We start from the raw sequence: 24,507 nt of genomic DNA on the forward strand, positions 1-24,507 counted from the left end.
TACCCTGAGTGAGAAGGCTATTGACCTCCTGAGATCCATCTCTGTAGGGCAGTCAACCATTGTGAATGCCATCCAGGGGCTGGCAGCCCAGATGCAACAAACTAATGCATTCCTGGAGGACATTCACACTGGCTTGGCAGCCCAACAGAGATCAATCCAGTCTCTGGCCTCCTCTCTGATGGCAGCCATTGTCCCTGTTTCCACTCTCCCCCTCCAACTTCCTCTTTCCAATCCCATTCCCCTCAACCCCAACCCATACCAAGCACACAGGCAGATGAGCATGAACACAAGAAAATACACAAGAGTGGCCCAGGCAAACACAAGCACCACACATCATCCCACAGGCACTCACACAAACATCATCCAGATGCAGACGTACCAACATCCACAATTTCCTCTGTCTCCCCCTCCTCCTCCTCCTCCACCTCCCTCCCAGTTCCGTCTACACTCACACCTGCATGCATTACATCCTCATCCACTACCAGCATCACCACCACCAGTGGGCAGCCATCTGAGGCTGCAGAGGATGGGCTGGAGCTTCACTCCACCAGCAGCAGCACCACCACCACCAGTGGGCAGCCATCCGAGGCTGCAGGGGATTGGTTGGAGCTTCCCCCACCAGCAGCTGCAGCACCACCACTACCACCACTTAGAAGCTGTCACCGCCGGTGGATGGTATGTAGTTCTGCCTCCATGGGCTGCAGTGTGGCCTGCCCACTGCTAATCCAGTGGTTATGACACCCACCTGAGACACTGTGACCTTGCACTCCCCAGGATCAAGAGCACAGGGCATGAGGCCCCCTCCAGAACCAGTGGGTAAGTCACCCACCAACCCCAGCCTCCCCAGGATCAAGAGCACAGGGCACAATGCCCCTTCCAGAACCAGTGGGCAAGTCACCCACTTGAGAGACTGTGGCCTTGCACTCCCCAGGACCAAGGAGAGGGCATATTTCCCCCCCCCACGAGCATGTGGGCAAGTCACCCACGTGAGAAACTGTGGCCTTGCACTCCCCAGGACAAGGCACAGGGCATGTTGCCCCCTCCAGAGCATGTGGGCAAGTCACCCACTTGAGAGAGACTGTGGCCTTGCACTCCCCAGGACCAAGCACAGCCCATGTTGCCCCCTCCAGAGAATGTGGTCGAGACCCCCCGAGAGACTGTGGCCTTGCACTTCCCAGGACCAAGCACAGGGCATGTTGCCCCCTCTAGAACCAGTGGTCTTTTTCCATCTCCCGGCTGAGGTGCCCCCCCATCCCCCGTCCCCCTGCGGTGCCTACCTATTTCTCAACTGATGGCCATGCAGTGTTCTCTCCGTGTTGATGCAGGTGACAAGTGGGGCCCTGGACTTTGGCTTGTGGCCATGTGGGCCACGCAAACTGAGGACTGGGCAGTGTCCCTTGAACTGTACAATTGTAAATATCTGTAACAAAGTTATTTTTATACTGTGTTGATATTATTACACTCACTTTAGTAAATTAATTTTGTCCTTGCATTATTCAGCCAATTTAGGGGGAATAACTCGTTTTCCTGTACATCTGGTTGTGTGTATGGTGTGTATATGTCGGGTGTGTGTTGTGCGTGTTTGTGTCACTCTCTTTTTCCTCCTTTCCCTTTTGTGCTAGGCGGGTGTGCTCACCGTCGTCGTCTTCGCTGGTGTTCGTGGTGGAACAGCACATAGAAGAGCATGGGGAAGACATGCAGCTCGGGGTCCATGGCGGGTTGGTTGTTCCCTGTGTTTCCAATGGTGAGTCCTTTCCCTTCTGAGCTCAGTTTCCGCCAGGCTTTTGATGTCATTGGTACTGTTCCAGAAAAGGTGGCGGTTTCCAGGGTCATAATATGGTGGGCGGAACATTGACTTCCGCCTGGGTGTAGGCGGCTACTTCTGTGGTGCCTGTTGTTTCCGCCCTGTCGGTTGGTGTGGTAAAGTGTCTGTCTATCTGAGATCTATCCGCCATGGTCATAATTTGGCAGTAATTACTGCCAGCCTGTTGATGGTATTACCGCCACTTTAACACCAACTGCCAGGGTTGTAATGAGGGCCTTTGAATTGTAATGCAACTGTTTGCCCTACTTCAGCCCACATTATGACAGACATTATGAAAGACATGGGATTTCTGGAGGGGCTGGTAAACTTGTTCGCAATAACATCTCAAATATGAGGCCTACAAAGTCATTATGGATGACTCATGTTTCTCCTTGAGATTTAAGCTGCTTCAAGCAGCCAAAATCACTGAGGAAAACTGCAGGAGAGAAGGAGGAATTACTGAGGGAATCAGATTAAAAATTACAAATTGCCACATAATTCTTCATTACTCAGGGGACTTTCAGGGTTCAGTTTAGAAACCCTATTATTTCTGCACCCTTGGGGGTAACGGGACACCCAGAATTATTAACTTTGTGGGTGTGCAATTAACAGTGTCCTGCACTGGACATTTTTAATAACGCCTTTGATACATACGATCTCCCCATCACCTCTCAAAAACATCACCCATAAAACACAGCGCCATGTTGCTTCAGTGCTCGGTTTGCACTATATGATTGCCAATTTATGCAATAGAGGTAATCCTTAATTATATTGAATAGAAAAGTACATTAGATAATGATAATAACTATTAATTATAACTAATATCAGAGCACTTTTATTTTTAACTAGATGTAATAATAATATAGCTTCAAAATTCTGATTCACATTTAAGTATTATACCGGTAAAGTCAAGAAATATTTCACGTGCCTTGGTCATTCACCCACCTCGCTTACAAGATTTATAAATAAGGTGAAACCCCGTCAACTTTACCATTGCACGTTTGGAACTAATACCTGTTTTAGATTGAGGGACATGTTTTTTCTGTTTTGCCACATCTTGTTCTGTAATTGAAAATAAAATAAAAAATATGGTCAGTCAAAAAGAAACACACAAACCGATTATGCTGATTGAACGCACTAGCAGCAATTATAAGGTACACTGTTTCATTTCCAAGTTTCCAGTATGTGTATGCGTAACATTTCAGTGCATTTTGAGTGACACTTTATCACAAGTAAACCAGAGTAGTCACGCCTTTGGATAAGATCATTTTCACTAAGGCCCAACTTTGTGAACATCAATTACCTACAAACAGCCTCAGAACAGATGCCATGCTCTTCAACTGCTTATATACAAGACCGCTCATCTTATCCCCTTCAGTACGAGACGGTTTGAAGGCACCATAGTAAGCAATATAGATGGGAAAAGTCATGTGCAGAGAGGGAAGCTTCGAATAGCTGGTCAAGCAAGGTGGCTTGTGCAGACCTGTACAATGTGAATATGGGCTGTAGAGAAGATCCTGTCAGTGGGCGTTGGATTGTAAAACCGGCAGCACATCAAGTATAATTGTAATTGCATTTATATAGCGCTTAAAACCCCTGACGAGGCGTCAAAACACAATGCGTCTTTAGAAACATATTTACCTTTACTGATGCTATTTAGAGGGATCTGATGAGGAAGCAACCCAATAACAGCAGGTGAACGTCCAGTGGAGAGCTTTTATTCAAGCCTGCCTACCAAGGCAGCATTAGCCCAATAACGTTGATGACCAGTTCGTCCCTGAGAAAGTGGCAGTACAAGTCCCATAATATAAAGTGCTTTAGACTGTCAGGACTGGCTGAATGTTACATCACTTTTAGACACTTGGTAGCTATTTAGCGCATGTTTTAGGATTCACAATATCACGTTTTAACATGCTGTTGGAAATCAATTCAAGGATTGAAGTATCTCACAATGACTATGCCAAAATAATGCTTCCCGGGCGTTATAGAATTTTTGGGATATCTAGGTTGGTGTAAACATCATAGGTGTTTGAAAAATTAGTAATTATTGTGGGCACTCTTGTGACTCACAAATATGTGTGTGTTGCCTAAGAATAAAGGTGGAAAGAGCACAAAGCATCCATGTCCATCATGTTCTTCCCTAGAGTTGCTAGAACTGCAAATGTTCCAACAAATAATGCTTGCTATGGGGTGAATGAGCATGATTTCATATGCATGAATACAATGAAATGATAGCACTCTTATCCAAACAAAGTGAAACTATTAGTCAATTTGCACTGGCTTGACCGACTCTGACTGTTTCTGTTTCGAAGAGGAGAACAGAGAAAATGGACTGGCCTGGTCAGGGCTGGTGAACTGTTAGAACTCTGTTAAAGAAGCTTTACAAAAGCTGTACACTCTAATAAACAATGTACCACACCATTCTTGGAACAGATATGTTGATGCCTGACACATGCTATCCTGCTTATCCCTCAGTTCTGCCTTAGAATTCATATTAGAATTGCGCTTTCCTTGATCTTTTGGAAATCCCACATAGATTGGAGCCCAAGACAAATCTCTGCATGCGTGCAGGCACGTGTTCACACCCAGGCAAGGTCAACTCAACCTTTCTTTCTGTTAATGTCAAGCCATCCACCATTCAGTTGTAGAGTCAAAGCAGTTTGGTTTGTGATGTGTGCTGTTTTTCACCAACCATTCTGTGATGCTGAAGCGGGATTCTTTCTCCTCAAGTGTTAAGTAAGGGTGTGGTGAAGTAAGTGCTAAAGAAGGTGGAGATGTAGAGTCGGTAAATTTCATTTTGCAGCATGTTGTGGTCATGTACTTTACAAGGGAGTTTAGTATATGGAGCCTTTACAATAAAGGGGTGTCTCTCGCTTATATAAAATATGTCTCATGAAAAGGAATGCAGGGTTCAAACTAGTTTTGTTAATAATTGTCTATTTAGGCATACCAGTACAATACTTGCATACTCTTGTCCCCTGCTTTGAATCCTTTCCCTCATATTTATCAGAATTAGTGTTGTACCCCCTCCCCCTTTCCCTAGGTTCTGCGTGGCAGACCCTTCCTAGCTCTTATTTCATCAATCATGTGATTTGTGACTCTCCTATGCTACAAATGTATTACTCGATTCTCCCTGAGCCGTTGACCTTCCTGCACCATCCCTTCTTCCCTGGGCATATTTTGGATTGCACCATGGGATTGCCTGACAGCTTCTTCCACATGACCACCTGTGGGACCCAGTTCTGTCACTTTAGATTACTCGGTGGAACATAGATTGGAAGTTCACATTCTCCAAAACTGCAAATTACTTTCATACACTCTCTGGGGATTTTAAAGCCATCACCATATATACCCTCTGCCTCCTGCACAAAGTAATGCCTCTGTCCAACACTCCTCAGCACCCTCTGGACTGCAAAGATTTGAGTCCTCGCTTTTTCTTGAGAAGATGTATAATGCTGACTGTTTCGAGGAAAATCATTGAGTCACACAGCTAACCGTAGTTCAAATGAGGTAGGCGCTGGGATGTTGTGCAAGAGGATGGAGCTCATAAATCAAGGGCATTGTGTATACTGCTTTAGGTCTACACATGGGTGCATGTGTGTACGAGACATTGCATTTCTTGCAGAACTAGCCCAATCTGTAAGGAGAAGCATTCAAGGGGCCCGACTGACACTGAAGATACTGGCACCAATTGTAAACTTGAAAACTGTGAATGATGTTATCTGGGGTACCATAAACCTGCCAGTGAGCTTTCGCCATTGATGATTGTTCCAGGGAGCATGGCTTGCTTTTTACAATCAAAATGAATCAGGGTCTCCTATACAAGAGTACCACTCCCATGGAGTATGCACATGTGTACCACCCTCATGGAGGCACATCATTGCTGACTAAAACCCACACAGGTGGGATATTATCCCCATTTAGCAAAGGATCGATACACAAATTCTTAGGATGAGGTGTTAAGACTTTTGTGAACTTTGCACGGTGCAAGGCTCTCCTCTGGTGTCTGACCCTGATGAACAATGGCTGGGGTGTGTGGTAGCCCTAAATCCTAAAGGATGAGGGGCTGAGGAGGGTGGGGCCCAATATAGAGCCCCTGCTTGTCACATGTTGAGATCCAGTCGACTAACACAAGCACTGGCGATCCTTGTGATAACATGCTGATTTGGTTCTGCTTACTACGGAGATGATGAAAGCTGAAGGAAACAGCTACCAAATGAAGAACGGTGGATAGGTCTGTCAGATCATTGCAAGCCGCAGATGTTGCTGCTCTAGCAGGGTGACCACAGAGATAAACCTTCCCAGCTAGACTCTGCTTTCACATACATACATCAATGACAATAGAACAGCGTGGAAGCCAAGGCTCCTGAAGTTGAAATGCTGATTTTAACCAAGACTTGTGAAATGTTACTAGTTACATTAGGTAAGCAGAATGCTGCATGTTAGAACTATATGATGATGCTAAGGTGCTATGTACCTTAGATTACTAAATCTCAGCAACGTCCCAATCATTAGAGGAGTAGGTGGAAGATATGGAGTGTGGTGCATATAATAAGAACTTTAGTACTGACCGCATATCAGAAAGGGTAGAAGGAAAATGTAGTGAAGAACACTAATGTGAGGAGATATCATCCACAAATGTTATTTCTAGCCATTCAGTGATTTGTAATCAGGCCAGATGAGTGCTAACTAGTTCTGATTATAAAGATTTGTGAAATGGAATTAGAACATTGGAATATTGAGGGCTTCATTGCAGACAAGAGTAGCTAAATTAAGGAATTATGAGTTGAATTATGATGTTTATTTGAATTTACTTCTTGCTTGTTGGCCTTATTTTGTTGCTTGAAATGTATCCATGTATCATGATTGGCCACTTGTGAGTGAGGATTTTGAGAAACGTTACCAAAATTACTAAATTTTCAAGTTATCCATGATTTGAATGAGATGGCTATTCAATTTACAACTGTGCACTCAATATGAAGCTGTTCTACTGTTTGTTCTATTGGGTATGTTAGGGCTACATTGTGGGTTCCCTGGAATGACCAGACACGTTTCTACAGTAGTTTAAATGGAATAAACTTTGAGCTCCACTGTGTCTATCTGAAATTATTTGCTATAGCGCCACTGGCTGAAAGGCATTGAAGCATTTTACATAAAATGACAGAGATTACAGAATAAAATAGGAGAGGGCCAATAATGACTCAGCTAGACCTTCTGCTCCAGCTTTTCAATGTTTGTCTTTTTGTTTTTCTTTGTCAAATTTAGAATATTCAACTCGTAGTGAGTGAGATGTTGTTATGGCATTACAACCCCACTGCACTGGAACTAAGGGGCACATTTATGGAAAGTGGTGCTGCACCAAGTACAGCGTCACTTTCCCTGCGCCCCTTGGCACCCCCCTACCGCCACCATGTGTGAACCGTATTTAAAATGCGGTGCACCATGGCGCAGGGTAGGAGGCAATAATGTCATTTTCTATGACGCTATTGATGTACTCTGCAGGAGTAGTGCCAAAATATTGGCGCTACTCCTGAGAGTACAGAGGGGCCCATTCTAAAGAATGGATGCCCCCTTTTAACGCCTGCTCTTGAGCAGGCCTTAAAAGTACGGTTAAAAATGGATAAGGAAATCTCATATATTTCCTTATGCCATTTTACCGGCTCCCCTAACAGGGGAATGCTGCCTTTGCATAAATTATGCCTGGTGCAGGCATAATGTAGCGCCATTACATGCATTGCGCCACTCTGTAAATATGGCGTGGGGATTTTGGCCTCGCTGAGCCACATTAACATAAAAAAGAAATCATGTTAATGTGGCGCAAGGTGTTGCTAGGGGCCTATAAATAAGCCCCTAAGCGTGTAGCTGACATTGCTTGGGCCTATAAAATCTGCAGAGGGCCTACAAAAGCATGCATAGCCCTTAGTAGTAGAAGGGTGATGACAAAGGTAGGGTTTGGATATTTCTTTAGATCATTAAGCCATGAGCTCTGACAAAGGTGTTAAGCTGTCTTAGAGTATTAAAAAGTGATTTATAAAGTGTTTTTAACAAGGCTCAGTGTAACTAAAATGAGTGTTGGGAAGAACTAATGTAGGAAGGAGCATTATAATCGAAGTGATAAAAATATAATTATGTAGCAATGTTATGAAATGAAGAAAATGTTTTATCAATCAGTTCAGAAGACAGAACCCTTCAAGGTGGCAGTCTACTAAAGACTTGCAAATAGGTTAAAGGTGGAGGGGTAATTGGTTAGAGCTAGGCCCTGTGAATGTGTAGATAATTTTTACAAAATGCATTGGCAGAGCCTCCTCACCTTCCCCAGCTTTTTATTATGTTAATGGAGTTATGCAATGCTACAACTCACTCACAAAAGAGTATCCCGGTGCCCAAGCTAACACTGAAGATGGAAAAAAAGGTAAATTCACTTAAGGAAATCTTAAAACATTTTTTTAATATGTCTTCATTTATTTATGATATCTTAATTAGGATTACAGTTACATAGTAAAGCATATCAGTGTATAGTCTGCACAGATATTAACATGAGGGCCATTGCAATCGATGAGGATGTGTAATATAAGAAATATTAGGAGTTTAACAAAGGCGTAAATCTACCCTCAATATGCTATTGCCTTAATAAGTACAGAGTAAACTAAACTCTGGTGTGTGGTCATCGGCATACAGCCCTATGTCTGGCTGAAAATGGAGAACAAGGGGAAGTGGAGGAGGAGGGCATAACACAGGACAGCCAGCCCTGTGCAAAGAAGGCTAATTTCAGTGTGGATCTGTGTCAGGGTGGCCATGGGGGCCATGTGTTATCCCTCCTTTCCATGAGGATGTCAGTCTGCATCTTTGTGGAGGTGCGAGTGTGCTCCTGGTGCAGACATTCTGGGCCTGTGGGTGCTGTGACATCTATCAAGGTGGTCTGCAGTCCGATTTGGCTTCCACTTGCTCCATGTAATGTTGCCAGTCAGGTAGTCTGTCAGTGCCAGGCCCCTTGATCCGACTGTGTGCAGTGCCGGCTGCTCCAACTAGATTCCTGAGCAAAGATCAGAGAACCGCAGGGAGGGTGGGTGGTGGGGGGGGGACTTCCATCACATGGCTATTCTCTGCTTTGCCATAACCAGGCCCAAATATATATGTTTGTTGATGGGTGGTGTGCGGTGATGTAGGTAGTAGCTCCCAGTAAGCAATGGATCCCTACCCATTGGACCTGAGAGCCCAGGGCACCAGAGAGGAACCCCATCATCTCCCCTTAGTCGGAGTCGAGTTGGGCGCAGCTCCATACCATGTATGCCTGCTAGTCTGGCAGTGAGGGCATGTTTCTGAGGTGCCAGGGTACATGCGCACCAGGTACTCTGGGGCATGGTAGGTGTGGTGTAGATGATTGAATTGTGTGCACTTCAATCTAGCAAGAATCTTATCCATGAAAAGATCACCCCACACTGTTAGTCCTGCCTCAGGCCAAAGGGCTGAGTCATGGGCAATTGCAATTCGATATATCCTGGTAAAGTCCAGAGGGAAAGCTCAGGAGCATGTCAGGGACATGCTCACATCTGGATAATATATGTCTTCCAGCACACTATTGCCACCCGCATGGGGACATTGCCGCCTCTCATTACCTGTGTTTCAGAACCAAGCAGCCATCGTAGCACCAAGGTAGATGTTGCCCTACCAAACCAATGTCCCAGTTCCGACAAGTTCATGCCTGCTATCCAACGCATGGGCCACTGGAGCTGAGCATCAGTGTATTAGTGTTCGTTGTTATAGGCACCCAGTCCTCCCAACTCCAGGCAGCCTGGAGAGCACCACCCGCCATCTACCCTTGCCCCATATCAATATGGTCAGAAGGGAGCAATAAGGGGATAAAAAGTATAATACACAGGGAGTATCAACATTTTGGAAATAGCAACCCTGCCCACTGGAGAGTGCGGCAGGCCTGTACAAAATGGGAGTGATAACCTCACCCTATCAAGGGCTTTGCCCATGTTACCATCGGTTAGGTCTTTATCAGAGTGATGAACTTGTATGCCCAGGTATTTCAAGGAATCACATGTTCAGGGGAGAGGGTTCTGCTGGAACGCATTCTGCTGTTTTTCCGTTAGGGCTGTAAGGTGGAACAAATGAGATCCACCCCAATTCACCCATAAGCCGGCTCCTTCCCAAACTGTTTTAGTAGCTCCATTGAGCCGGGAGGCACTATGGTATCATCTCAATGGCACCCCAGGGCGTCATCAGCATATAGGGAAGCTATGTGCCAATGGTCATCAGCTCTGAGTCCCCAGTCTGCTGCTCATGCCTGAAGTGCACATGCTATTGGCTTCATGGCCAGTGCAAATATTGTGGGGGATACAGGGCATCCCTGGCAGGTGCCAATTTCTATATTAAATGTGTCAGATAGAACACTTCCTGTTTGACCAAGGCTAGTGGCATAGTGTATAAGATGTCTATCCATCTGAGAAAACATAAGCCAATGCCCCTTCTCTTGAGGACTTCCTTCGAATATATCCAGCCCACGGTATTTGAATGCCTTTTCACTGTCCGGCATTGTGACCCAGAGGTTCACGTCCACAGATCATGTTCAATCAATTATCGTGAACAGGTGAATGAGGTTCAGGAAAGTGTTCCTGCCGGGTATAAACATGTTCTGATCTGGGTGCATTACCTGTTGTGCAATAGGGATCAATTGGTTGGCCAGCACCTTAACAAGTATCTTGTAATTAGGATTTAACAAGGAGAGAGGAGGGTAGGAGCCCATCAGTAAGCGATCCCTGTCAGGCTTGGGCAGGGTACCAATAGACCCTCATCAAACAACAACACCAGGGAGCGGCATAAGTGGGAGATTCGGAGGAAAGACTCCTGGTCCCGTGTGTATGGCTCCCAATAATCAACAAATCAAAATGATATACACGCAGTTCCAAAACACAAGAGGGTTTCTTTCAGACTAATGGTTCTGCATTGAGTGGAAATCAATATATTCGAAGCAAGAGCTCTCACTCACCTTCCGGTGACATGCTTCATCATAGAGCTATGCTCCTCGTCAGGCCGGCGCTGCAATGCCTGATGGGCCCCAGGAGGGGGCTCTTTGCCGGAGATCTTTTGAGAATAATGCACAACCGGTCAAAAAGTAATTTAAGGATTGGTATAAGGGTAGTTAAAAATGGCTAGAGGTAAAAAATGCTCTTTATTCTGATACTAATACCTCCGACATGATTAAAAACGACAAATTAGGATATGGTAAAATAATGTCTACGCTCCCCAAATGACAAAAATGTAATACAGGCACTAAATCTCACAATAGAGAATAGTAAAGGTAAAGGTAAACACAGGATCCCCTGTGTTACTCTATATAATAGGTCAACATGTTTCTCGCTGGTTTTAGTCAATAAATGATCTTATGCGATTCGTCAGAACCCTTAACACGTACCTAATCCTATAGGCAATTAGGAACCCATAATAGGGAAATCAGAAACCTAAAAAAATATAGGAGAAAGTAACAATCGTCAAAGAATTTCTTTGTCATCAACAGTGACGTGTACACAATATCCTAAGTTGTTACCCCAGACACTCGTGAGGAGTCCCAAAGGTGCCATGTGACAAAGGTACAACAGTGAAAACAAAAAGAGGACCAACTTGACCAATAGCCCCTCCCTGAGGGAAGCAGGGAGTATACCCGCTGTGTAGGTGGAATTAAATGCTTTCTATTAGTGAGGGGTCAATGAAGATTGAAAAAAGGCATACAATCCGATTGGCCAACCGTCTGCCCCAACAGTCTTGCCACGCACCATCTGTTTTATCGTGTCTCTAATTTCATTGTCATATAGGGTAGCCTCAAGGTCCACCAGTTGAGCCACCTGCAGGCGTGGCAGACATATAGGGGCATATTTATACTTTTTGACGCAAAACTGCGCTAACGCAGTTTTGCGCCAAAAAAATTAGCGCCGGCTAACGCCATTGTGAAGCGCCATGCGGGCGCCGTATTTATTGAATGGCGTTAGCCGGCGTTAGCCGACCGGCACTGCCAGGTGTGCGTGAAAAAAAACGACGTACACCAGGCAGCGCCGGCGTAGGGAAAAATGGCGTTCGGGCGTCCCAAAATGGGGCAAGTCATGCTGAGGCAAAAAAATCGTCTTAACCCGATTTGCGCCATTTTTTTTGGGCGCCCAGACGCCATTAACATGACTGCTGTCTTAGCAAAGACAGGAGTCATGCCCCCTTGCCCAATGGCCATGCCCAGGGGACTTCTGTCCCCTGGGCATGGTCATTGGGCATAGTGGCATGTAGGGGGGCACAAATCAGGCCCCCCTATGCCACAATTTTTTTTTAAAAAAAATACTTACCACAACTTACCTTTTCTTCCCTGGGATGGGTCCCTCCATCCTTGGGTGTCCTCCTGGGGTGGGCAAGGGTGGCAGGGGGTGTCCCTGGGGGCAGGGGAGGGCACCTCTGGCCTCATTCTGAGCCCACAGGTCCCTTAACGCCTGCCCTGACCCAGGCGTTAAAAAGAGGCACAAATGCGGGGTTTTTTGCCCCGCCCACTCCCGGGCGTGATTTTTGCCCGGGAGTATAAATACCACGCACATGCCTGAGAGTCATTTTTTAAGACGGGAACGCCTACCTTGCATATCATTAACGCAAGGAAGGTGTTCATGCAAAAAAATGACGCTAACTCCATGAACTTTGGCGCTAGACGCGTCTAACGCCAAAGTATAAATATGGAGTTAGTTTTGCGTCGAATTTGCGTCGAAAAAAACAACGCAAATTCGGCGCAAACGGAGTATAAATATGCCCCATGGTATCTAGGAACGATCCAATTAGGGCTACATCTGCCGTTCTCGGACCTGCATATAATTAAGTGTAATAAGAGCAGAAAGCACCATTGATCGTGCCTTTTGTGTTATGTATTACACAGGTTTCACGCGAATAGAGGTGATAAGTGTGCGGGGGAGTCAGAACAGAGGAGCCAAGTCAACAGCTCCCGGCCTTGTCACCCTCAACAACGCTTTCTAGTATGATAGTTGTTATAATCTTGTTTAAACAGTTGGTTTAGGGTTGTCTTATGAGCAAGCCTTGCCCGCACCAGGGGAGCGGCCACTGTCCAGTCTTCTAGTAGCAGCAGTTCGTATCTCTGAATATCAATTTCTAGGGCATGAAGGTCCCTGCTCAGAACCAGATTGGTGCCATAGACCATCTTTATGGCATGACCACAGATGACTACTTTAAAATGCCTCCCATTCCAAACAGGCATCAGAAGCCATGCCTTTATTTTTGTTGAAATATGTGGTAATGTTTTCTGATATGGTAGTGCAGAAGGCCCCGTTGAATAGGGCCTCAGTATGGAGCCTCCATGTGGGCATACGAGAGTCCCCCTATCCCTGTGAAAGTTGGAGCTGTAGTGTGCAATGGTCAGAGGAAGTGCATCCCAGGTATTGGGTGTGGGTGACCTTCACTAGCCCTTCTGGGCTGAAGTAAAAAAGATCAATGCTGGTGTGTAAATCATGTAGCCTAGAATATTAGGAGTATTTGTGTGTTGTGGGTTGTAGGCTGTGCAGGGCATCGAGCATCTGTATTGAGGAAGTCCAGTGTTTCAGATGATGAGTGAGCACTTCAGTTTCTGCACCAGGTACGGGGGGTGTGAGCAATCGTGGTCTAGATCAGGGACACAGTTATATTCAACTTACAAATAACAGCACGCCAACACATTATGTATCAGTGCAGGAGTGAGGGATTGCAGGAAGAGGGCCTGATTAGTGTTGGGAAAATATAAAGGGACTAGCATTACAGGGGGACCATCTAAGACTCTGTCTAGGACCAGAGCTACCTTTATAAGGGTGCCTCTAGCACACCAGTATGCCCAACCATCATCTGCATGTATTTTCAAGTATGGGGCAGTAAGTTGGGTCTCTTGGAATAGTGCATCCTCAATTTTGCACCTGCATAAATATTGATGCACATGGTAGCATTTCACATATCCTGTTAGCCCCCCGACATTCCAGGTGCATAGCAGATATTGTGGCACAGAACTACCACCATGTGCAGTAATTGAATATGTAATGAAAGAGACAGTGCATCAGCTCTAGCGCTCTCCCGCAAGTCTCCAGCCCACATTGTCCCACCCACCTCCGTGTCCCATCGACCTCACACTCAAATAAACAGTGCAACCTGTTAATAAGAAAATGAAAAGAGGTAAAACAAAATATAACATAATTAAATATGAACTCATGATTGGCATACAACACCCCCCTCCTGAGCTGGTACACTAATGGGTGGCTGGCCAACAGCACCTTGATGCTGTAGAGAACAATTTTAAAAATTAGTCAATTACTGTTGATATATGTAATTGGGGTGGTGGCAATAGGTCTGAGACAATACCTTCAAGTATGAGACATGCAGCCCTCGACCAGTACACCGGTGGAAGTATTTTCGCCAATTGCTGCCCCCTATGGTGCTCCAGGGTGTAGACAGGGAAGATATTAACTTGTGATTTCTCCATCATCCATGGGCCGCTGGCACAGGTGATCTGCAAGATGTGGTCTCTGTAGTTTAATTGGTGGGTGGCTACTGGGTGTGGAGGGGCCCCTCAAGGCAGCGGTTGCCTGGTACCCTATGGGCACGCTTGACAGAGAAGAAAGGGGGGTGTTTGCCTTGCAAGATGGTAGTCAAGAACCATTCTGCAAGGTAGAGTTCCATACTGAGGCCCTCTACTTGTTTTGGTAGGCCCATCAATTAGTAGTTTTTCAGATGGGATCAGACCTCCTGATCATCTGCACATCTTAGAGAAATGCTACCTCATCCTATAGGGCTTTGATGTGTGCACCGAATGGCCAAGGGTTGCCAAAGCAGATTCTATGTACTCCACTCCTTCTTTAAGATTCTTGTGACCCCCACTCAAGAGGCCCATGTCAATCCGAACGGTGTCGATCTTGGGTTCCAGGGTAGTTTTGATGTCCAGCACTGTGATGAGGACCTTGTGCTCCACCAGTGTGTTCCCTAGTGACTCATACAGACTGCCTCCCTAAGCACGGGGTACCACCATAGTCATTTTGTCCTGCTTTGGCGGACCATGCTGGCAGTTTGCTGTGTCTTTGGTCAAGACAGTGAGGTGACTTCTTGGGGTCATTGGTCCTGAGGTACTGCACGCAGGGACTTCAGCGCTATCCAAGGTATCTCACAGCACTCACGTCTCAGCAGTCTTGGAGGAAGGGGAAGGAGGATGCGGTCCAGCACCCTTGTGCTACTGGGTTTGGTGCGGTGGAATCACTCTCCCTATCACCATGTTTCGGCATTCCAAATGACCATGTGCACAGGTTCAGTGAGGATTACAGGGAGCAGCAGTGCAGCTACAGCACTTGGTGTCTTCTTGGTAATATGGCCTTGAGATCACAGTGCCAGCATCTGGCCATCTTAGCAAGGTTTTGGAGGGGCCTCACCTTGCAGTTGTTCACTGAGAATAGGGAGGGACCCCTATTGTGGCTGCCTCAGGTATTCACAGAACGAGTCGGGTGGTGTGAGACACCATCAGAGAGGAGAAGAGGAGATAGAACTTAGCCAGTAAATGTCACAGTCCTTAATGGGAAGAAGGGAAAGAGTTCAGAGTGCACCCCGCCCGAGAACACTCACTCATGTAAGGTCTGCTAGGGAGAATAGGATGTCCAGGCCTCAATTCAGTGCACATGTTGGGCAGTGTGAGGCAAGATCTGTGGTGGTAATCAGTGTGGCTTCATCATTGATATACACCAGCACTCGGCTCTGCATTGTGCTGTAAACAGATGTATAGGATCTTCCAAATACAGAGCTCGATAAGCACAGCAAAGTTTAAAAATGCCAAGTTTCCTGAAGGAAAGCCAGTGTGGTAATCTTAGCAAAGGGTCTGATGGAAAGCCATAGGGAATATTCCATACTAGGTGAGTCTCAATATTCTGAATCATCTGCACCCTCTGCATGCTTTGCAAGATCTTCAGATGGATCCCCACCGAAACAAGAAGGACAGTCACCCACGCTCTCGTCAGCAGCAGACTGGACTACGGCAATGCGCTCTACGCAGGGACCACAGCCAAGCTCCAGAAGAAACTACAACCGATACAGAACGCCTCTGCACGCCTCATCCTCAACATCCCTCACCGCGACCACATCTTAGCCCACCTCAGAGACCTGCACTGGCTCCCTGTCACCAAGAGAATCACCTTGAAACTCCTCATCCACGCTCACAAAGCCCTTAACAACACAGGCCTGGCCAATCTCAACGAGCGACTCACCTTCCACACTCCCACCCGCTAACTCCGCTCCGCCAACCTTGCCCTTGTTGCCGTTCCTCGCATCCATAGAACTACAGCCGGCGGCAGATCCTTCTCCCACCTTGCCGCCAAGACATGGAACACCCTCCCCGCCCACCTTCGACAGACCAAGGAACTCCTGACCTTCAGAAAACGCCTCAAGACCTGATTATTCGAGCAGTTTTCCCCCTCCCCCACCAGCGCCTTGAGACCCTAGTGGGTGAGTAGTGCGCTTTACAAATGTTTGATTGATTAATTGATTGCACTCTGGGCAAAAGTGGTTTGTTGATGTCAGTCAGGGGGGCATTGCTAAAATCTAGCCATTGAGTTATGAGTGTATTAGTTTTCCTGCAGTTAATAGGGAGAAAAACAAGCAAGCAATGCCAAAACAGGTTACACATGTCTATTTAACCTGTTAGACCATCAAAAGCTTATCATCTAGTAAAACATCAAAGATTTCTAACCACCTCTTTTGGAACAGACTGGGAGCCCAGCTCACCAGGGCACCAACCTTCTGCCCAATATTCCTTGGCTATTTCAAAGAGAATGATTTCTCTTTTCCCCCACTCAACTGAAGACAATTATTTTTCATCCAGGAGGCAATTTTCTGCATGCAGCTATAAAATCTGGCTTTACTTACCTCCCTATCTTGGTGAAACGAGATCATTAGTTGAGTGTCATCCGCATATAACAAAATCTCAATTCCAAAAGGTTACACAATATTAGCCAGAGGAGCCACACACACACACATATATATATGGATATAGAAAAGAGTGTGGGGCTGCATCCCAGAACCCTGTGGAATGCCACAAGTATTGGTAATAGTTCTTGATTTAAAAAGGGGCAATGGAAACAATTTGAGTTCTGTTAGAAATGGGATTTCTGGTTGGCTAGGGTATGCACCTCAGCCTGGCAGAACCTACCCACTCTAGTCAGGGCTTGGGAGTTACACGTTCAAGATAACCCCTGCTCACCCCCTTGGTAGCTTGGCACGAGCAGTCAGGCTTAACCTGGAGGCGATGTGTAAAGCGTTTGCACAACACACAACACACGTGAAGCAAAATATACACCACAAAGTAAACACAACACTGAGCTATGTAAAAATAATCTGTATTGCACAAAACATAATTAGACCAACATTACACGTGAATAATACCCTGCTACCTTAGCAGTTGTCAGAATGTTACACCAGTTACTAATACTCTGCAGGAATATGCAGTTGTCACATTAGAACATGTAAGTACTCAGGATTCTGCAACATAAGCAGTAGTCAGGAATTATAGTAAAAGGTATATGTACTTTTCATGAACAGTTCCTAAAATCCCCTAAAAGGAACATTAGAGAATATCCCAAAAGTCATATAAATACATATCAGCTAGACATGCCTAGAAAAGGAACATTAGCACATATATGTATAACCAGTAAACAGGTAAGAAATAGCAAACATCTGTAAGTCTGTATTAGGCTCCTAGAGCCTAGATTTTCTGAAGAGTACCTGCTTGCTGGTGGAAAAGGCACCTAGAAACGGGCACAGAGGCCTTCTCACACCCTGTCCGTGGGGTGGGGGCCGGGCGTGGCCCAGTAACAATTACCGCGTAAAGGCAGGAAGGTAACTCCGGCGAGGTCTCCCTTCCCGATTCCACGGAGAGTAGGGAAAACAAATGATGCCAAAAACTAGGAGCGTCCTCCTCCTAGTGCAGCGACCGGCAAAGGAGGGCGCTCCCTGCGCCTTCCCTGAGTCCTGCTTCTGCGTTTAGAGGCACTCGGACCCCTCTGGGGGTCCGAGAAAATACTCGCTTGCACCCGAGGTGGTGCGCGAGTACTGGGAGCGGCTCCCAGGCCGCCGGGAGTCTCCGTTGGAAGCTGGAGGCAACTGGTGAACTCGGACCCCTCCAGGGGCCCGAGGAGGCACTCGCATGCACCCAAGACGGTGCGCGAGTGTTGGGAAGCTGCTCCCGGCCGCCGGGACGCTTCCAGGTAAAGAGGAGGCGGCTGGTGCCCCGGGGGCGCTCCTAGGAGCGGACCGCGCCCCGGGGGCGCCACTAGGAGCGCGCCGGCTCCAATTGAGGTATCTTCGTGCCCCGGGGGCACTTAGCTTAGCGCGAACCTCGCGCTAATGATAGTCCAATAACCCGGATTGCGCCGGTGATTCGGGGGGGCAAAAATAAAGCGCGTTTTAAATCGCTACAGTGATTTTTGCGACCCGGGCTGCGGCGGTGTCCTTGGTCAGAAGGAAAGTGCTTTTCAGGGCACTGGGGGGCAAACTTAAAAGCCCGGGCTGAGGCGGTGATCCCTTGTCTGCAGTACTAAGAGAGCTCTTTTTCCAGCGCTTAGTCCAGTCCTACAGGGATCCTTACAGGGGTCAGGGGCACAGCACCCTGCCCCTGGGAGCAACCAGGAGACAAGGGAGCACAGGCTGGTGGGCCCAGCTACAGGCCAACACAAGGGTTGCAGATGGTGACAGTCCTTCTAGTGACCAGGCAGGTCACAGGTCAGCACAGCAGCAACAGTTCAAGGTGGTTTCCTGGTGAGTCCATTCATCATCGCTCTGTTTCCAGTTTCAAGTTACAAGAGTGTTCAAATTGTGGGGAAAATTCCCCTGTACTTATAGTCAGTTCTTATAGTGTTTCACAATGGTAGGGAGAGGAGGTTCCAGCCAGTTACAACTGGTTCTGGGAGTGCCCCCTCTCTCCTTTCAGCACAGGCTACAAACATCAGTGGGGGGTTAACAACCCTATTGTGTGAGGCCAGGACACAGTCTTTACAAATGCAGGTGTGCCCTGCCTTTCCCTTCTCTCAGCCCTGGATGACTTTACAGTATGTAGATGCACCTCTGTGTCACCTCCACCCTCCCTGTGTTCAGGCTGTCTGAGAAGTACGCACAAAGCCCCAACTGTCAGTCTGCCCAGACGTTAATTGGAGACAAGCTGCAAAACACCAAAGTCATAAGCACAGAAAAATGCGCACTTTCTAGAAATGGCATTTCTTTGATAGTAATAAAAAATACACCTACACCAGTAAGCAGCATTTCTCACCACTATCACAACCATACCAAACATGCCTATGCTACCTCTCATAAATCCCCCTTACACATAAGGCAGGGCATTTCCAATGCAATCCTATGAGAGGGCAGCACTCACAGCAGTGAGACACCAAGGCCCATATTTATACTTTTTTAGCGCTGCATTTGCGCCGCTTTTTGACGCAAATGAGGCGCTAAAAAGGTATAAATATGGGCCCAAGTTAGGCTGTTTGTCACTACCAGGACAGGCCATGCAACATGGCATATGTCCTGCCTTCTACATACATGGTACCCTGCCCAGAGGGCTAGCTAGGGCGTACCTTAGGGGTGACTTACATGTAGTAAAAGGGGAGATCTGGGCCTGGCAAGTAAATTTAGATGCCAGGACCCTGTGGCAAGAACCTGCGCACACAGGCTCTGCACTAGCAGGCCTTAGATAGGTTTGACAGGCTACTTCAGTGGGTGGCGCAAGCAGCGCTGCAGGCCCACTAGTAGAATTTAATTTACAGGCCCTGTGTATAGGGATACCACTTTACAAGGGACTTATAGGTAAATGAAATATGCCAATCAGGTATAATCCAATCAGACCAAATTTGTAAGAGAGAGCACATGCACTTTAGCACTGGTTAGCAGTGAAAAAGTGCTCAGAGTCAAAAGGTCAGCCAACAAAGGTCAGAAAAATAAGGAGGCAAAAAGTCTAGGAAATGACCCTGTAAAAGGGCCAGGTCCAACAAGTTCTATTTGTCAAAATTCCCTCAGCCAGGCCATCGCCTTTTCTTGCTCTCCTGTACCATGCAATCTGTGAATTGAGATACCATATCAAATGCTGCTGTTAGATCTAGCTAGATCAGGATAGCAGATCTGCCCTCATCCAAGCTGGTTGTAATCATGTCCGGAACAGCCAGGAGAGATGTCTCCATACTATGGGCTGCTCTGAACCCTGATTGTGCGGGGTCCAGAATGTGATTATTTACTAAATATTGAGTGAGTTGATTATTAACCAGTTTCTCCATGCTAGGAAATTGTAGTAATGAGATTGGGCAGAAACTGCCAAAAAGTATGGGATCTGCTGTAGGTTTCTTTATGATAGGAGAAACACATGCCAATTTCCATATATGTGATACCTTGGAACACTCTAGGGAATAAACTACAAAAGTCAGTGAGATGTGGTGATATTAATGGTGTCAAGGAAGCAAAAATATGAGCTCGGCAAGCATCTTCTGGTGATCCTGACTTCAGGCCTAATTAAGAGTTTGGTGGTCCGGGGGCCACCATGACGGTTGCAGTGGTCCGACCGCCGACGTGCTGGCAGTCCAACCACCCTATAATGGTGTTGGTGGTTTGCTGAACTAGAGACTGCTGGAGTCCCACCAACACTGCTAGCCATCAGCCGACTGCCTAGATGGCAGCTGTGGAAATGCAGCCATCACAGTGCTGTATTGGCAAGGGTACCGCAGTGCTCATTACGATTTACTGTCCTACCGAGCCCACTGTGATGGGCGAGACCATCTGCCACCAGATGGGGGAATCAAGTGAAATGGGATGCAAGCTACCCCATTTCCTTCTTTTCCCGTTAGTCTCCAATGAGGCCTTTTCGTCCAGGCCCCCCCTCCAAATTCAAAGCAGCATCTCCAACCCTGCTAAAAAAAAGAATAATACAGGTAAGTGCAATTTGCATTTTTCTGCCATTGACTGGACTGGGCATATATGGTATTAGTATTGCATATTATTTCTTGAACCTCCTCTAGGATAACTAGTTACTAAACCTCCTATAGGTTAACTAGTTCAAGCTTAACTAATTGAGCAGAAACAGTTGGAGAACTATAACCATGCCCAGACTCAGTTAATCCAGAATCACTTTATAGGTCACAATCATTATATATTTTCTTACTCTTCTTGGTAAAATAATTAACCAGAGAGTCACATAAGTCTTGTGAAACAGGAATTGGAGTTCTGCAGGCTTCTGACTTTATGAATTCATTTAGCGTTTTAATGATCTCTTTAGCAAGATTTTTCAGTTTTAACTGCCAAAAAGTGCCTATGTGCTTTTCTCAGATGACAGGTTGTAAGGTCTAATTTATAAACTCTTCTGTCCTGAAGAATGGTGGGAAATTCAGGGTCCGCCACTAGTAGTGAAGGATTTTCAATTGGAGGTTTTGCCACCATATGGTTGCTTTCATGGCAGAAACAAAAAAAAATTGTTGCACTAGCACATAACTCTAAATGTGTAAATATGCTCACCACCTGTATGCTAGTAGATCAACTCTGATTGATGGAAATTCTGTTGACAAAACTCTAAATCAGCCTAAAAGCCACCAGGAGTTCATATTAGGATTGTGAATGTGAGTAGCCTTGGTTACTTTACTAAATATGCAGCTTTTTAGTCTACCATTAGTTATTAAAAATGACATGAATTTTATTTTCAATATTTTGTCATTTTTCTTTTCCATTTTTCTGTCATTTATTTGAAAATAGCCTTTGCTTATTTGCTGTGATCAGATGAGAATATATGATCTACAACCTATTCACAAAGTTAATTTACACTTACTTTACCTTTTCACAAAAACCAAGTGTAAAGTTACTCAAAAGTGTAGACTCACATATAAATTACTACTGCTAAAAAAATAGCACAATACTTGACCAACCACTGACACTGCAACACCCTCCCACAGACAATATGGATGTAGGGACTTAAAATAAAACCCTAGAGGAAATAATGTTAAATGAAATTACATAACATTATTTAAAATAGTTGAAAACATAAGGAATTGTAATTTAAATGCAATAAATAAGAAAATAAATACAATTTAATGTTAAAAAATAAATAACAATAAACATGTTTGTTATTTAATTTCAAATATTTTAACATGTTTTGAATTCATAAATTATTGTAATATTATGTTTTATTAACATATAATAATAATACATCACTTTTGATTAACTATGATCATCATTCTTAATAAGTATTATTGCTTAATAAAAATTACTTTTTACCATTAGATGAAGATGTATTTTTTATTTAAGCTTCTGAAAAAAATGTTTTAATTAAATATATTCAACTTAATTAAATATTTATTTAAACACTATGTTAATAGTGTTGTAGGATTTTTTAGGTTATTTTACGTTTAAATAAATATATAAAGTTAATTTCATTAATATTCAACCGCAAAATATTTCACTAATTTATCATAAATCTTAATACACTTTGTTAATTTCCCATATACTTTACCATATACACCCCGACTGTCAAGTCTTTCTATTGTAAAGTAAAGGGATAAGTTAAAAAAGTTTATTTTATTTTACTAAAAAAATACTACTAAGTAGTAAACTGACATGTGTGAGCATCTCCTTAGGAAGTCATAGGGGAGTTAAAAGTGGAGATTTACACTTGTATGTCTGTGATCAGCATTATGTAGTATTCTAGCAGTAGTATGGTAGCACTACTATATGTATTACAACACACAGGCCCTCATTCCAACCCTGGCGGTCTATGACCGCCAGGGTGGAGGGCAATGGAAGCACCGCCAACAGGCTGGCGGTGCTTCCAGGGCCATTCTGACCGTGGCGGTAGAGGGAACCGGCGGTTTCCTGCCGGTTTTCCCCTGGCCCAGGGAATCCTCAAGCAGCGCCGCCATGGGGATTCCGACCCCCTTCCCGCCAGCCTGTTTCTGGCAGTTTACACCGCCAGAACCAGGATGGCGGGAACGGGTGTGGTGGGGCCCCTGGGGACCCCTGCACTGCCCATCCCACTGGCATGGGCAGTGCAGGGGCCCCCTAACAGGGCCCCATTAAGATTTTCACAGTCTGATTTGCAGACAGTGAAAATCGCGACTTGTGCTACTGCACCCGTCGCACCCCTGCAACTCCGCCGGCTCCATTCGGAGCCGGCTTCATTGTTGCAGGGTCTTTCCCGCTGGGCCGGCGGACGCCCTTTTGGCGGTCGCCCGCCGGCCCAGCGGGAAAGTTGAAATGACCCCCACGGTCTTTTGACCACGGTGCGGTCTTTCGACGGGGTTACTTTGGCAGGCGGCCTCCGCTGCCCGCCAAAGTTACAATGACCCCCACAGTCTGTAAATAGACCCCAATGTGTTTAAAAGTAAAAAAGCTTAGAGTTTTCATCACAAGTAGTTTTTGATTACCAACTGTGATTTGAAAATTCACCTCATTTGTTACTCAAAGGGATACTAAACCCCTTTCACAAACCCTTTTCACTAAACCCCTTTCTTTATTGTACAAGGGTTTTGTCACTCCTTAAGAATCACAAAAAGGGGAAGGGGTGAAACAGGATCTCAACCATGGTAAACGGGCATTGAAAGTTATCAACTTTTTAAAGGAGGTGGTAACTCACATGCAAAGGGGACCTGTCCCCATTGGACACCTTGCCCCTTGGGTAACTTGTTGTGTGGCCTCAAGGGTAATAGGCAGTGGTCTAGGGGCCCACTGCATACTTCCCCATGTTTTCCCTAATGGTAAACATTTTTATTGTTAAACCAGCACCTTTTTAAAAATAGCAACCTGCCAAATTAATATTCATTAAGCAGATCATTCTGCACCACTACATTACTGTACAATTTACATGCAACCTATCAGTAAAGAGATCACATTACAAAATGAAAGGCAGTTCACCAAAAGTCAGTATTTAACTGACACCTGCAATTTACAACCTACTTTCTGATGTTAAGGACCAATCTTCAGCTCTGTCGTATGAAGGCACATTTTCTCAAGTATGTAACAAAAAGCTATTATGATCAAAGACAACTTGAAAGCGACTGAGTCAGCTTCAATCAATATTCTCGCTAGTCCCTTGTCTACACTGACTATCCCTCAAAATTATTTCCCATTGCATCCAAGATTGTACAGCCCAGTTTGATAAGGAATACTTCTTTCAGAGTTAAGTCAGTCACCAACTGCTATTATAAACAATAAGTGGGGTAAGAGGTGGCTTACATACACTGGAATTATTGGAACCCATATTTCAAGATAATATTAATTGGTTCCACTGCAATACAAACCAACATTTGCATTGTCTGATATGCAAAAAATTATATTTGTATGTACTGGCTTTTGAAGGAAACATTCTGAAGTGGGTCCAAATGTAAGGGCACATGGCAACAAAAGATTGCACCAGTACTGGCTCTACCGGCATTTAAAGGCCCGCTCCCTTGTTGAAGGTCCTTGCCTTCGCCTTGGACTTTTAACGCTGGAGTGGGCCTTTAATGGCAGGCTCTAAGGCTATAGTAAAATACACATAGGCACTGGAAGCGGGTGTGTGGAGTGTGCAGAGGCACCCCTAAAATACCCATGCTGGAGTGCTGCTGGTAAATGCATGATAATCATGCCTTTAAATGTTATTTTGTCATAGAGGTCAAATATCAAGCTCTTCCTTTTAACAAATTGCTGCAGATTCTTTTAAC

The 24,507-nt window shown here is 45.4% G+C and overlaps 1 protein-coding gene across 43 annotated transcripts in view; it reads right to left on the minus strand.

Annotated features, from left to right (window-relative positions):
* Nucleotides 1–24,507, minus strand: part of TRDN (triadin) — a 1,868,677-nt gene that overhangs the window by 519,139 nt on the left and 1,325,031 nt on the right. For all 43 annotated transcript variants that reach the window (XM_069234794.1, XM_069234791.1, XM_069234779.1 and 40 more), the window contains one exon: nucleotides 2,819–2,866. In XM_069234794.1, coding sequence (XP_069090895.1) covers nucleotides 2,819–2,866 — 48 coding nt within the window. The remainder of the gene's footprint in view (nucleotides 1–2,818; nucleotides 2,867–24,507) is intronic.

This window comes from Pleurodeles waltl, chromosome 5 (genome assembly GCF_031143425.1).
Source record: "Pleurodeles waltl isolate 20211129_DDA chromosome 5, aPleWal1.hap1.20221129, whole genome shotgun sequence".
NCBI lineage: Eukaryota > Metazoa > Chordata > Amphibia > Caudata > Salamandridae > Pleurodeles > Pleurodeles waltl.